At 36.2% G+C, this 17,108-nt stretch overlaps 1 protein-coding gene and 1 pseudogene across 1 annotated transcript; one reads left to right on the top strand and one right to left on the bottom strand.

Moving 5' to 3' along the window:
* Positions 1 to 663: 663 nt before the first annotated feature.
* LOC113508180 (nischarin-like) lies at positions 664 to 1,498 on the top strand (the record flags this gene model as incomplete). The annotated part of the gene is made up of 1 exon (XM_026891137.1): positions 664 to 1,498. A coding segment is annotated over one exon (615 nt), but the record flags the coding sequence as incomplete, so codon positions are not given.
* A 3,244-nt stretch (positions 1,499 to 4,742) lies between these two features.
* Positions 4,743 to 16,598, bottom strand: LOC113508179 (annotated as a pseudogene).
* Between the last annotated feature and the right edge of the window lie 510 nt (positions 16,599 to 17,108).

A 17,108-nucleotide genomic window follows, 5' to 3' on the forward strand; every position in this document is an offset into this window, starting at 1 on the left:
AGTACAGATAAAGATTTTACAAGTTTGTGTCATAGCTATGGTAATAGTCTATTTCCAAACACTTGTTTATAGAAACGTTGAGCTGTTTGTAAAAAACAATAGGACTTTTGTCTCGTAGAATATTATTGTTAGTCTGATTCCGAGTTTCTTAATTTATTTTTTAGTCAAAAGACTAATCATTTTCTAATGTTATAATAGTTACGTAACCAGTATCCAATTGATTATAAACTATCGTTAGAAACTGGACGCCCCAGCCGTAGGAAATTAATTATTTGACAAAGACCAGGCAGCCTCGGCATTCTAATATTCTCGTTTTCAAGAATTTAAATTTCTCTAAACATTCAACTAGTTCTTACGACGACTTTTTAATGAGCTGTGTAAAATGGGATTTTTTTTGGATTCCAAACCCAATTGTAAAACGGAACTCGTCACGGAGGTACCGCTGTCTGTCCGTACGTCACCAGGCCGTATCTCACCGATAGTGATAGAAAGACAGTTATTTTTTCATACCATGAATACCTATTGCTGTAGCAACAACGTATTTACAGTTTTAAATTTGATGGGTGTTTAGTCAATTTTGTTTGCGAATTTGTTGTTTGTCCTATTTGTACGGAACTCTCAGTATCGCGACTCTGAGACGCACTTGACCGATAAAAACTCTAAAATTCTACTTTCTTTTGTCAACAGAAATGGAAGAAGCTATCACTGATAAACTTCGCGAGCAACAACATACAGATCGTGGACTGGGCAATAAGACTCGTCCCGAAACTACAGCACCTCAGCCTCAGCTCGAACAAGCTAAAGGAACTGTGCGACATCTCCTGTCTCCACGAACTCCGAGTCCTGAACCTCTCCATGAACAGCTTCTCGGCCTGCGAGAACTGGCACGCGAAGATCGGCAACATAGTCAAAATAGATCTGTCACAGAACAAAGTGGAAAGTCTTCGCGGTTTCTCCAGACTCTATTCATTAGAAAGCCTCGATCTAAGCTGTAATATCATAACAGATGTCGAAGAAGTCCAGCATATTTGTAATCTTCCCTGTTTAGAATATCTATGGTTAACAGCTAACCCTGTAGCGTCATCCATAGACTATAGAGTGAAAGTCATAGAACAGTTTAACGCGAGGATGACGGAGCTGTGCTTGGATAACGAGAAAGCGTCTGAGAAAGAATTAGACACAGCGAGAGTACTTCAAGCGTTAAGGGTTGTCAAAGAAGGTAAGACGCCCAGTTTCTTACAGAATAATAATACGACTCACAGTTTCCATAAGAGTTGACAGTAAACGTTATTATTATAAGCTTAAGGTAGGTTTTTGTATGCAAATATTTCACTATCCCAAGAAAATCAACTTCACTAGCGCCGAAAATATATATTCTGTTAAATTGTTTATTTTTTTATAAGTAGTAATATTATGTGAAGAATTTTGCAGACTCGTATTTTTAGTTGAAAACAAAATAGCTATAAATTGATTCTACTGACTTATCTGTATACAAGTACCAGATAAAAACTAAACAAATTATAGCTAATCAAATATCTTTACTAAATTCATTTATTTTTGCTTTAAAACTCATTTGTAAGAAGTTTCTGTTCCTTGACAACCTTATTTCGTGATGTTCTTAAAAAGATCTTTATTTTTAAATCAAGCTTCTAAAGTTGTCTTTTTGTAAAACATTTTAACACTCCTAAGATTAACTTGTGATAATTCATGATTTGTTGCAATCCTATTAATTTTTTATAATGCTTGAAATATTATTTACGAATGTGATATTTAATCCTATGATAAATAACTTGTATTTTTAATATTATAATGGAATTGACCAATAATATTTAAGTATAGATTACGAGTGCCTATTAAGGTAATGGCGAATTCGTAAACATTGCGTTTCATGTAAGTAGATGAAATCTATTCGAAAATCTAAGTATAATTTCGAATATTATAATGTAATTGGAAAAAACAGCTTAAACAGCCATCCGTTGTTTTACTGCGCTAATATTTCTTGGTGTTAAACTTAGCTCTATTGCGTAACTAAAGCATGCATGCTTTACTGGCAAAAGTCTCTTGAAGAAAACACACCTTACAAATTAAGTATTATGGTTTTGTGTAACTGACCAAGGATTGCCAAAGATTGATTGATATTTCAAAGAATGTTTGCTAAAAACTTTTCTAATTGTCTAAACATGTTTATAATGTAATTAAAACTGAAGACAACCTCATTTTATAACAGATATGTACTGACAATAAATTACATAAGTAACTAACTAAAATTATACATATTTCTAAGATTTAATCTTGACAAAATGACCATCATACCTATTGTTAAATGTAATTAAATTGACGAGGACAAAGCTCGAAAATTATTGAACAAAATTAAACTGTTTGTTTATAGAGAAAAGATAGTCTTTGACAAGACTAGAAAATTTACTATAATTTCTTTTCATACCTAGTTACAATTATTTGTTATTTTAGCTACGCCTAAAATGCAAAAAAATCCAACCTAACCATGTACATGTACTGCATTTGAATTGCAAATCATTCGAATTGAAGTTAAAATACAAAGCCTTACTTATAAAATGTAATTATTAGTTAGATCATAGATCATTATGCAACAGTGTTTATACCAGCATAGACTGATAAAAACCAATTACACCGATTACAAGAGCTGACATCATTAGATCGGTCATGTGTATGTTAGCTAATGAGTTCAATAGTGCAAGTATATGATAATATACTATCTATAGATTATTCGAATAAATTTAATAATGTCTTTAATCTGTTTAGTTTGTCAGACAGAGTTCCACAAAATATTGAATAAGTCTTTTTAATTTTTTTAAAGTATGGAAGATTAAAAACAGTAAAGATGAAATGTGTGGTAGTTGAGGCTAGTAACATCACTTTAAATCACTTGCTAGTAAAAGCGTACTAGTAAGTGACGTCACACGATATTATAAATCAGTGTATCCTCTTTTTTTTGTGCCCGAGATGCGAGAAAAAGTACCTATTGAATATTTTTTGGAAATCTGTGTGACGGACTCACCAGTTTTTTTTGACAAATACCCTATTAAACAACTCTAGCATCCTTACTAACAAGGTAAAAGTAAAAACAGAAATAACATTGATGGCTCTACTGTGTAATATTGTTGAATGAATTTATTACTGATGGTTCAACTCATGTCTGCGCGCGGAGCTATTTGTGCGTGCTCTCGAACGAGCTGTCCGTAAGGCTTTCCTTATTCTGGTCGGGCGCTGAGCTAACCATCACTCACCGTCCGAAAGTCCAAACAAAAGTAAACCTTAAGTAAAAGTTGACATTTTTTAAATTTTGTATTCAACTTTGTATGTCAAAAAGAGCTTTATGATCGACTGCCTTTAAACCGAACAGGTAAAAAAGATCTTAATGATCGGCTGCGTTATAACCATATAAGTATATTGAAAAAGGCTGTAAAATGCCTTCGTTACCCGCTGGTTAACTATTCTAAACAAAACCGTCACAAATAAACGATCAAAATATCGGTATCATGATTAATGTATAAATTATCATAATCCCTTGTTTCAATGTCTTTGACCTAACATTGTGCATTGTCTAAACAGTGTGCGTGTTCAATAATGCATATATTTGTGCAATAACATATAACAAGTAGTTTTAAGTTGTATATAAGCATTTTGTACGTCTTAATCCTTATGCCAATGCTACTTGCTGCCTTCTGTCACTGGTATAAGGTTTAAAATCAATTGTATATAAGTATTGGAAATTTGAAAAGCCTTATAAAGCATGGTTATAGGATGTACTATATTTAAAGGGCTAGTTATTAATTTGTAAATAACTTTTGAAACTAATTTTACATGTAAGGTCAACAAGAAAAATATTTAAAATATGTGTGACTGATGCCTCAGGTTAGATATGAAACTAAAAAATCCCGGTGAAATGTTTTTTTTGTGTGGATTAGTTATATTAAATTATTTTAAACAAAATACGAGCTTCGATAAGAAACTGACGAAAAGTAAGAATGGTATTTCTTAAGAAACACAATGATCTGACCTTTTTTTACTTTAAAATTTAGTTGTTTGGGACCACATTTTGACTTTCATATAAAAACAATTCACTGTGTAAGAATAGAACTTATCTTTACATATTAAAATCGTAAATAATACAAAACCAACAGTTTTCTATACAATGTGTAATATTTTATTTTTCCTAACCGTACATACTATGCTACCATTGTAATTCACGATCCGTTTGTCGTTTAAATAGAATTTAAATTAGTATTGCCTAAATGAAATACCTAATAATACCTATCTGTCGCTATTACAACTTCAAGTGGCGGAACCAGTGAGATTAACAGCGACTTTAAGTGATGGGTCGTTAAGAATATTCACTTTGTCTATAATTATTATATATGTTTTGTTACTAGTATTAACTGAAGTATTACGTATGTGATGAAAAATGTATGTATATAAATGTTTTTATTTTAATTGGTGACGATTAATTTATGATTAAATGTAAGTTATGGTTTAAGTCTGTGTTTAATTTATGTCTCGTTCCCATTTTAAGATTTCTTTTAACCACTTTATAAACTTTTTTCAACCGACTTCAAATAAAGTTCTCAATTTTTCTGTATTTTTTATATTCATCAAGTTTGATGATTTGCCCTATCAAACCACCAGCATCACCTAATCACAGTTAGTACCGGAATTTACATTACTATGCGAGGTCCAAGGAGGTTGTAATAAATAAAACAGAATTTAAAAAGTATTATAATAATATATTACATTGGGAATGTGATCACATCACATACAAGTCTCATACATCCATTCTAACAGTGCATACAACAATGTTACTTATTTGTAAACTTAAATAATATTCTGACCTATTTGGAGCATACAGCCAAAACTTACGAAATTGCGTCGACTGTGTGTCAAAAACGCAAAAAATCTCGATGAATACAACTAGTAGCACAAGTATTTCTTTACACCTTGAAATCATATTATTGCAGTTGTGGAATAGAGACGTCCTCATGGGTGTAGCCACACTGGGGCAAGCTGGGGCACTTGTCTCACCCTGGCACTGGCCTATAGGATCATAATATCCGTAAGAAAGTTAACAAAAAATGGAGATGGAAGTGGGGGATCTGATCAAGACTTTGGAAATGCAATTTTAATCAAGCGAAAACCCTGCGCTCGCTATATTTCTTGCCCAGCCATGTCCAAAAATTACCGAAGGAGGGGGGGGATAGGTTGACTGTTGCCCCACCCTGGGCCTTTGTCTGGCTACGCCCACGGACGTCCCTCTACGCTACATAGTGTTGTCACGCTTGCACAACTGCAATATATAACTTAAAGACGTGGTGGTGGGTATTCTTACATTAACCATTCTTATTTCAATGCAATAAGGTTTATTTTCGTTTATTCGTTATTTATTACGTAGGCTTATAATAAGAAGTTTTCTACTGTTTTATATTTTACTACTAAAGGAGTTCTGTGTTTACTTCATAAGTTAAGCAGTGATTCAGATATCTGCCCTTGTATCTATAAAGCTCACATTTTTCATGTCATTTATTAATTTAAATCAATAATAAACCTTGTGATTAGTTGACCTAAAGACAAACAACCAATCACAGCGTTTTAACATTTAACAGATGATGAACAAAATGTCGTTTTAATCACAATTAGAAGAATAAATATTGAACTCTTATCTCGTAATATTAATTATTTAGCGACCATCAAGCTTTCACTTATACTCTAACAAATACTTAGTATACACTGTCTCAAGTACATGTCATACATTATTTTTTAGCTAATTTTGCTATAAATATGTAAATTTATAAACACGTTATTAATATTTATTAGTAGTTTCATGCTACAAGATTATCATATAAGTAGAAGTATCTTAGTCTATTTTTGGAAGGATTACGTTAATTTAAAGAATAATTTCCAAGCTGAAAATGATTTTATTAAGGTTATTGTATTGTGATAGATTTATGTTTATCATTTAGTTACATATTCGTATATTTTAAACTACATTTAGGGCCAATTCCCTCTAAAAGAGAGTAACCCGCATAAGAGTAATGACTGAGCAAAGTGTTGCGAGTCGCTACCCTTGCCTTTAATAACTTTGAACCTTTTATTTACGTAAATAAGATTCAAAATTATTTTAATACATAGACGCTGCCGTTCGCACTCTTTCAGTGTAAATTGACTCTTATAATCATGCATAACCAATCAACATTTATTCAACATTTTACTTAACTTGCATTACTAAGTAGATACAATTTCTAAACTATGAAATAGGTTTTAATAATCAATTATAATTTATTTTACACATTGATATCTCATCGTAGCAACATACAATACCCAACGCCAGTCTTTCTTTATTCAATTACATTATTGCTTTAAACAATCAATCATTTTCAATAAGAATTATGAAACAAAATGTTTCTAGTCTAAAATAATTATTGTAGCCTCGTAAATGGGTACAAGAGCTCATAAATGCGATCTGGCGTCGTCGCATTTTTTAAAAGGCGATTTGGTACAAAATATAAATCCGTGAAAAAAATAAAAAATATAGTATCTAGTATAAAAACCCAAAAAATATATATAATATATAAAAAATAATAAATTTATTTTATCACATCAATAAAACGCGTCAACGATGGTGAAACTTGTGGAAATAATAGGGGCAGAGAGGTAATAATTAATAATGTATTTTTTCCGAAGAAAATATTAAGTATTGGTAATTGACGTCACACGAGATTTCAAATCACTAAACAGTCTATTGGATTACGCGATATAACGAATAACACGTATCTAATATCTCTTGCAAATCTATCTGACGGACTAAATTCGTTTTTATGAGTGAAAGATTCTACTTCAATCAAAGGACTCTTATTTTACTACCAAAAAAGAATACTTTAAAGTGATGCGACGTTGCCAGATCGTACAGAAATAACGCTGTAGAGTCTATAAATCTTATAACATTAACAATCTTGTTGAAAATGATTAATTTTGACTACTAATAATAATAATTAAAACATAATTAACTTACAATAATAGCTTAAAGTAAATACTTTACAAATTACTATCAACATTGTTTTATTTCAACATGACAGTTCACGTCATTGCCTAGGGGTAGCTGCAAAAAAAATGTAAATGCTATGAACGCTTAATTTTAATATTCACCAAAAAGATATTGGATGTGATTTTGACACTGAATACAATAGCTTGTAATACCAGAAATACTTAGTACGATATCAATGTTACAATGCCAATAGACGAAAATGTGCTGTCTAGTCCTATAACTTGAAGGAGCAAGTACTAAATGCCAAGTGGTCTGGCATGTTACATCATTACATATTTGAAAACAGTTCAGTCACGCGTCAGGTCTTGAATAAGGACACCGGTCGGGTCTGAAACTAGTCGGCAATCAGGCAATCTCGATCATTACGCTTGAATAAACCGTTATTGAATAAATAATTATGAATTTGAATAACAAAAGTTATACATTACATGTTACCTACATGGTTCTATCTTCCCTTTCACCTTTTAATGTAAAACTTCTGATAGTGGTATTGAAACAGCAAACTACAGGATTTTTGTAGCGTTAATTGACGACTTATTACTACTTTAGATATGGTTCAATAGCATTAGCAATCGCAGAAGTACTTCGATGTAATACGAAATAAATTACATATTATACCTTAAAGTCTCTACCTTCCATTTTGGTACATGTTACGCGGCCGCCATAGCAGGCAGTATGAAGTGATGTTCAGGGTTGGTGAGCTGGAACAGCGGCGCGCGAGCTCTCACACCTGTAGCTGTTGGACGCTGCGAGGGATCCTCGCTCAGCATCAGCTTTAAGACTTCCGTCTGAAGATAATGGGTGAAATTAGTAGATAATTAATAGGAATATGTAGAGAAAGTTGTTTGGATGATAGTCATTTTAATAGTGACGCTAGGTTAAGGTGTTTTCATCCAGTACACTGATCTATAGTTTTCATTTTTCCTTTGGAAAGCGATTTTTGGTATTGGCGATAAATGACAAGTATTGGTTCTTTGGTTAAGCGAATTGTATTGTGACTCACTGTCTCAAGTTACGTTTTCCAATATGTAACGTTCTTATTGAGATTTTTTTATCTTTATTAATGTTTTTAAAGGGGTTTTATCCATATGAATACGTCAACCACATCGTACCTTATACAAAATTCACTTACACAAGTTTCATAATTTATAGGAATATGTAAATGATACTGAAAAGGATATTGAGAATTTGTATTTAAATTATTTAAAATCCTTGTATCACCGAGGGTTACACAAACATTCAATTGACATGCACAAAGACACTCATACTCAGAACAAGGGATTGTGAATCACAAAAACACTTGTTCTATATGGGGATCGAAACCAAGACACGACGCGCACAGCGTATTTTTCCCAGTAGCCTCAACCACTCGACTGTCCGTACGTTCAAACAAATTTTCAAATATACTGACCTCTTGAGGATAACTCTGAGTAAACTGTTCAGGATACAAAGAGTTCCTGAGCCGTAGAAGACACGCCACGCGCTCGGCCTCCGTAGCGAAGGGCTGCAGCAACTCGAACAGGATCAGGCCGAGGGAGTATATGTCCACCTTGTAGCTGTAGGGACGGCCCAGCAGCTGTTCCGGTGACATGTAGAGGTGGGTGCCTGGCGAACGATATGTTGGTAAATAAGGACAGAATTTTGACACTTTTAAGTAAAATTACTAAATAAAGTCAGATGAAGCTTTTTGAATTGTATACTTTATTACATGTACTAAGAGTTTAATTTCGTTTGAAGAGTCTTACAACAATTCTGATATTTTTTGATGACGTCCAAAGCAAGAGCACTCCGTTATCTTGCCTTGTCTTATGCACAAAACAAAACCTGACGCTGTTTGAATCCTTAAAACGTATTGAAATAACTAATTCAAAGTCACGTGTCCCCGTTAAATAGTTCGATACATTATAGAATTCTATCGCCTCTTATTTTATTCCATTCACAGCAAGTAGATATCAATTATCACATCCTACAACAAAACCGAATCGTCCGTATGGAACCGCCGCTATTATCATTAGCACGACGCGCTAAGACCAAGTCTATACAAATTAAACTTACAGAAATCATCAAACATCAAACTCACAACTCTATACGTATGCCGTTGATGAGGGTCCACAAGCATCAGTCTTCTCCTCGCCATCATTAGAAGTGTCGTTCATGGCGGTGACCAGCCCGAAGTCTCCGACCTTGACGCGGCCGTCGGGAGCGAATAGAATGTTACTCGGTTTGAGATCTCGATGGATGAGGCCCGCTAAGTGGACGTATTCCACCGCTGATACTATCTGACTGAATAGGATCTTTACCTGGTGATAAAATAGAAGATAATGTAGTGGTTTTTCAAACGGAAAAACAGAACCCTATTTATAAATCTCCTTATTACTGAGGATGCACTGTGTATCCATCTGTACAAATCAAATCCTTTGTCAATGTAAGCATAATGCATCCAGTTCGGCACGTTGTGTCTGTCATCATTCACCGTCTGTTCCTCATGAACCGTGATAGCTACACAGTAGAAATGTTCACGGATGATGCATGTCTGAAGTCGCTTTAAGAACAAATAACAAAAAGTTAAAATCGGCATTGAGTAAAGGTTGTAATAAACATCAACACTCAACAGTGTTAACGAGAACAACTGCCGACAAACCGTTATGCAGTTTGCCAGAGTTTTTGTAAATATATTCCTTGTTTAATTTTGAATAAAATGCATACAAATAAATGTCACCCAACCAATTTGTTTCTTGTTTAGCCCATTTGTATGGAGTCCTAAGTGTCGTCAGTCCGACTCACTTCTATGGCTGGCAACTTGTATCTCTGTAGGTCCCATGCAAGAGTGTTGGCAGACATATTTTACCTACCGATTTCTGAGCTACGGACTTTCATATCTATCGCCCAGTGTATGATCTATTTGTTAAAGAATCCAAAGACTTTTCCCACGTATAACTGTTAGCTCACCTTATCAGCCCTGGCGTCGCACTTGCGGTTGTCCCGGAGCCAGTCGTGCAAGCTGTCGCGCCGACACAGCTGCATCTGGATGTAGAGGTACATCTGCGGGTGAGGACCTGCGGGCGAGGGGTCCGAGCTACGGACCACCATGTCCAGGGACCAGTGGCGAGTGTGGCCCTTCTGGGGTACAGAAATAGGGTTAATTAGGTATAAGAGTTCGTTAGATCAGGAGAAGACGAAGATTTAAAGGAGTATAGTTTTTTATTAAAACGTGTTGTACGGGTTAAATGGTCGTTAAATGGTTATGGACTACAAGAATACAATTCGAGAAGATGATAATAAAAGTAAAAATTTTAGAATTCTGTATCTGATATCATAAATGCAAATTTCAAAATTTTCAACTTTAATTCTTACACTCCATCAAGTTTTAACAAGGACTTATAAATATCACAGCAAACCCCCCCCCCCCCTCCGCACGAATACTAACCCAACAAATTAAAACTATTTAAAACTTATAAAACCAAGCTCACCTTCTTCTTCCTCCCAGTAGTAGAACTTTCAGTCTTATAATCGCACTCTTTAACTCTCTCCAATCTCTTATCAAAGGAGTTTCTCTTCGACTCTGTTTCGGAGTGAGCGAATACTATGAACGAGTCGTCGTCGGGCTTCGAGTGACTGACGTCATTGGTCCTTGAGTGTGTGACGTCGTTGGTCTTTGAATATGTGACGTCATTGGTCGGAGTTTTGTCGGAGGATGGTGCGTTCTCATCGAAAACTATGCTGAAGGAATCGTCGCAGCTGAAGGATCTGTGAAAAAATGTTATGATTTTGAAATCATATTCACTTTGTATACTAGCGAAACAAATCGATGGACACAGAGTTGACTCTATAAGGAACGCTTTTCTGTTCTTTTGCGATATGAAACCCTAAAAATTGATGTCTAAATGGATATCAAAATTATGACACCCTGATTTTCACCCATTGCAATAGGAAGGTAATGTAGTCTCAGTAAAATATGCAAAAATACTCCTTTTTAAAAAGAGGTTAGTATAATACACACACATAAACAAAAACTCGATATAAATACCTGATCCTCTTGGAAGGCTCGTCCTTCTTGAACTCCAGCGCGTCGAAGCTGAGGTTCTGAAGACTTGAGGTTCAGCATGACGTCACTGGGCGGGCGCTTGGCGGGGGCGGGAGAGGTCGCCGTGTACTCATCGGACATGGCCACTGATACACCGTCCAGTTCTCCTAAGATTATATTTTTATTAATTTTGAGGTTAAATTAATAACGATAATAAAATAGGTAACCTAAGTTAGGTAAAAGTAGTGCTTACTAAATTGTAAATTTTTTGACGATGGGATGGCATTTCATTATAATGACAATAACTGCAGACAATAGGTTATCCTCAATGATATTTCAAAGTATCAGCCAGAAATTTTAATTATCATAACTTTTAAAATTTTATTTGCTTGAAAACACAAGACAATACTCAACCCAAACAATTCTTATTTTCGTTTACGTCTCCTACCTTATTAAGGCATCAATCCTTCCACACCCCTCTTTCCATATGCATTTCAAACAGGGACCGGCCGGATACTCATTGAAAGGGTTTTTGAAGGGGTTTTTTTAAGCGCTTCAAGAAAAAACCCTATGACATATGTTACACCTTCGAACGGATTACTGGAACCCTGTTCCGAACAGGTTACCCTTTACTACCCTGTAACACTGTAACAGGGTAACCCACTCCAACCTAAGACAATGCAATATGCACTCTTTATCATAGACATTAGTTTGAAAATAGTATAACCACGAGCGCACGTGACATCTTACCGCCCAGCGGCGCCATTGTTGCATTTACCGGAGCGACTTGTAAATATGGAATAAAATCATTGTGGATATGATCTTACAGTTTAATTTGCTTGTCGCACTTTTCAAATGTTGTGATATATATTTTTCGTGTCTATACTTGTAGACCAGGGTCGATAATTTTCAAACCAAAAAAAAAATAGTAGGATGAAACCCATTAGAAAAGGAGGGGAATATTATAAAAAATGAAAGGAAAAATAATTTACGGGTGATCTGAGGTCGGGAAGGGGGTGGGAGTGACGTTTGAAGAGTAAAAAACGGTTTTTATCGATTTCCGGCATAACTAAAATTCGTATCGAAAAAAGTCAAATGGCAAAGTTCTAAAAGAAAAAGATCTAAAACTTTTGTGTTTACATTTTTTTCACATGACCTCAAAATTTATGTGAAAAATCTAAAAAACCAAGATTGTCGTTTTTTATTTTTATCTTTTACAAAAATTTTATTTTTTCACCTTATTTTGAATTAATATAAAAAAAACACTCTAATTTTCAATCGAAAATTCACCCGTCAAATCTTCTCAGAAAATGCAAAAAATGAAAAAAAACTTGTATTCGATTTTTTTTTAATTATTATAAATAATTTCATCTAAAAAATTTGATCTCATTTTGTGTTCAATAGACCAATAATCGAGGAAGGTTTTAGGCTAGGTATATAAAATTACGCTGCAACTAATAGGAGCGAAGATTTAATGGAAAATGTGGCAAATACGGGGAAAAATATTAATCTTCGAGGGCTTTCGTTCAAAAATTCCTAACTTATATCTTCTAACCACGCGGACGAAGTCGCGGGCAACAGCTAGTTACCTATATGACGTTTCGCGCGTAGGTAGTTTGTCCGAGAGGCGCGAGTCGCGGCGCGACGCGTCGGCGATAGAAGAAAATCAGCTTTAGTCTTAGTAAAGCAATGAGGGGCCGCTAGGGTGCAAGTATGCAGCTCCAGTTTAGTGGGTAATTCAGGGTAACACGAATAAAAGCCTTTCGTGAAGGTAACCACTTCAAAGGGTTAAGTTATTGAAGGGGTTAACCCCTTCACGTGGTTACCATAATGAAGGTGTTAACCATTTCGCTGGGTTTCGAGGATGTAACTCGAACAAAAGGTAACACTGCGATATGAGTTACCCCGTGTACGGGTTACCCTGTCAAACGGCTTAACTGTAAAGTGGGGTTGTCCGGTCCCTGATTTCAAACCTCCTTCACTCGCAATCCAATTATCCAATAACCCCTACCTCATCCACACCTCATCCCTCTGTTTCTGCCACAGCGGCGGCGGTTCCTCCACCCACGCGTTGAAGTACCGCACGATGTGTTCGTGGTCTAACTTGGCTAGGGCTCTCACTTCACGTAGTACGCGCTCGCGTTTTGACTCCCTGAAATTAAATATGAGTTTAATTGAATATAGGGATGAGTATTTGGTAAGGTTGGGTTAGTAAGATCTGATTTTCACAGTGGTCTGTATCTGCTCGAAAGTTCCCGTTTGGTCCCTGATTATAGGAACGAAGAAACATTTTCGTAAGGACTTATGCCTTTCCGAAATTAAGAAAATCAATAGTATTAAATTAAATCTTATAATATGATTGTTTAGTCCATCAGAAAAAGACCCAAAAAATATTGAATACGTATTTTGTATAGGCAGGAGGGGTTGTAATATTACTTGCTTGTAAAAAGAGTACTGGTAAGTGACGTCACACGATTTTTTTTTTAAATTAAGGGGAAAATCTGTCTGACAGAGATTAGTCCAATTCCTATTTAAAACGAGTTTTACAAAGATAATATAAATGGGACTCATATTACTACACTTTTTATTAGAACTTTATTATAACAAAAACGCTAAATAACAGATAAGCAGTTTAGTCTTTAAACAAATCAAATTATACAAAACAAACCTACCTCCTCGGCAAAGTTATCCTCTTAACAGCATACGAACAATGATCGATATTGTTCTTAGCTTCGAAGACCACGCCGAAGCCGCCTCGTCCCAAACAGCGGAGCGGCGTGAAGTCGTTCTCGTAGCGGCCGGAGTATTCTGGAATGTTCGGCCGCGGCCCGGGTTGGTCCGGGTGCCAGCCACAGACCTGGACCACCACCTGCTTGTGGGTTATGTTGCTTTAGTGGAATAGGGCTGTTTGTGAGACGTCGATTTACGTACAGTCAGAAAATTTGAGAAAAATCTGGTCCTCTATAGTGCTAACTTAAGAAATTTTAGAACAAAATGACGTCGTTAATGTAAGTACCACATGCAAAGTTGAAAACTTGTAATGAGGATCTACCACCACGTCTAAAAGTAGTGCATTGGTTGAGGAAACGTGACAGCGCAATACAACCGTCGAGCGATCTCTCTTCCACACTCGTAATAAATAACTTTAAAACGTGACTGTAGGATCCCTGATCATATTTTACATACAGACTCTATCTAAGAAAGTATCACTCTGACTTGGAAATAATTTATAGAATTCGTGCACCGCATTTCCATCGTTTTTAAAGTAAAAAAACTTTAAAGCATTTATTATCACTTTCCTGAATTAATATCTTTCTATGAGAGTCCATTTAGACGCAAAAGAACCTATATTTAAACTTGGACAAACTGGATATTATCATAAGTCAGCTATATGCCAACCAACCAGCAACAACATATAATGGAAATAATAATAAAAATGCTTGCTTAATCACCTGCTCCTGACTAACAATCGGCAACGGGGTCTGCGCCCTAATCTTCGGCGCGAAGAACCTTGGCCAGATCATGAGGTTCATCAGCAGAGCCGAAGACACAGCAATCAGCAGGACTTCCTTCCACCAATACCAGAGCGAGGAGATATGGACGTGGATGTGATGGTGTTCAGGTTCCTCAGCACTTATGTTGGGCAGGGCTGTGTCGTCGAACAGGTCTTCTGACACTTGGACGGATTGGTCGCAAGTGTCTTCTAGGTAGACGAAGTAGCCGTGATCACCTGAAGTGAATGATATATTATGGTGCTTAATTATGTATGAAGTTGGTAGATTTAATGCTCTTTGAAGGGTGTCTGTAGCAAATAAGTAAAGAATGTTTATGGTCATTTTTTGGTTGAGTCTGCTGTTATTCAACAAGCAAAACAATTTGAGGGTGGGAGTGGTGACCTATATAAATACATCATCTGCGAAAATTCCAAATGTCTAGCTATAACGGTTCATAATTCATGATTGACAACGATGCCTCAGTAATAGGAATCGTTTTGTCTCTTTGTACCCTAAAAATTACAGTACCGGTACAAGAAGCACGTTTTAAAGCACAATTTTCTTCAAACTTTTCAGTTTCATTCTTTTCTAGTCATACAAGTTATCCTCACCTATATTGTTCCCAGCGCTCCCATACAGCGTGATAAGAGACAGCGCGTTCTTATCAGTATCGTGCAGTGATAACGCTCTCTCGTCTTCTGGCTCAGCTGTGAGCTGCGGTCGAGCTGTCACCAGTTTCCATGGCAACGGCTTCGCTGACACAGCTGTTTCCAGCTTACGAGTGTAGAATTCACTTTCTTGGATGTATAGCTGAAAGTGTAATGTTATTATTCATCTACTTATTTTGTGTAAATAGTATTTAGGCTTTTTTTGATTAAATATGATTTTAGAAGTCAGAAGTCGATTTCAGTCACAAGATACGAGTGTTACTTAAACTTAATATAATAAACTTAAATGATTATTATTATTTATTTATTTTCTATGTAACCAGCGATTATTCCGTGATTTTTCAATTTAAAAAAAGTCTCATTATATATTCTTCAAAAACCACAACTTAATTTTATAGCACACCTGGTAACAAATTTTATCACAACCGGTTCAGTAATTTAAGCGACAAATCGTAAAAGATAGATAGTGTTTGTCTGTGATAAGTTCGTTAAATCTGGGATATTGTTGTGTTACCTGTTTGTCATGTACCCCTATATACAAGGAGGGCTGTTGTGTGAGTCCGCCGTTCGCGAGGGTCTGCGTGGCCTCCCATAGTACGTCGATATGTTGCAGGGTACCGGAGTACAGGCGCCATATGCCCGCTACCGGGGACTCTAGCTGTTCATAATCTATTTGTTATTATTGCTGGTTGACTGATAGACAAGTAACAGGAGAAAACTTTTGGTACAGTATCGATTATGAAATGAAAATTTTGCAACTTAAACATTGTAATTTTTAATAAATTCTACTAGCTTGTACTTCTTAATGCGAAATATAAAAAAGTATTATTGCATTATCTGTGTTCAATCAAAATTATTTAAAGGAAAGAAAGATATTTCTTCTTCTAAAGGTGCAGATTGTCTTCATGTTTGCTTCTGACCAAATTATCGCGCACGACCACGCACCCGAAAACACAGTGAGATCATGAAATCGCAGGCACCTAAATGACGCGGTCTGAGTTAAAAGAAGTAATAAAGGACACGTTCATCCAAATCAGCGGATCTTCTAAACCTAGCGAGGGTATTATCATGGAAGGCACAGATTATATGTCGTAGAATGTTACCTTCTGCTGCCACAGTTTGGATCCAGCAACATCTCGTACAGCGACGACTCCCTCAGGCAGCGCTACAGCCACGCCCAGCGGCGCCGCGCCCGCGCCCGCCTCCGCGCACTCCCGACGGCTTAGTGCCACGCGATGCTCGGCCACGCTGAAGTTCCATCTAAGGTAGAAGAAGCAGAAAATGTACCAGACTGCTGTATCTCGCCATTTTGGCAAAGGTATTATTGGAAGTCCAGGTTATATACTCCAGAGTATGCTTAATCTTTTCTAAAAATGTTAAACTGTTGCGTGAAAAAACAACTAAGTTATCATGGATTATTTTTTCACTTCTGTTTATTAGGCTAATCTTGAGAAAATTGAGGAATCATATTTTGGTCATTTATTTTGGCGTCCTTAAATACATCTTTAGTACAAATCCCCCCCCCCCACTAGAGCAACGTAATTAAGACTCGAGTGTAATTAAGATCAATACGCCGATAGAATATTATAATGACAAGCTTTATGGTCTGACGTTTATTACAGCGATTCGATTAGCGTTCAGCATTTGTCTACGTCAGCTTTCTCCTACACAATGCCGGCGTTAGGCCCACTGACACCCCGGGCGAATGATTATGGCGCCCATATGCACAGAGCAGAGCAGAGCACAGTGCTGAGGGTTTGCACAGGAGAATCAAGAGACTGCAACTTCAGACCTTGGCGCCCTGGGCCATCGCCCCATCACGCCCCCCCTAACGCCGGCACTGCTCC

Source organism: Trichoplusia ni, unplaced genomic scaffold, assembly GCF_003590095.1.
Source record: "Trichoplusia ni isolate ovarian cell line Hi5 unplaced genomic scaffold, tn1 tig00004047, whole genome shotgun sequence".
Lineage (NCBI taxonomy): Eukaryota > Metazoa > Arthropoda > Insecta > Lepidoptera > Noctuidae > Trichoplusia > Trichoplusia ni.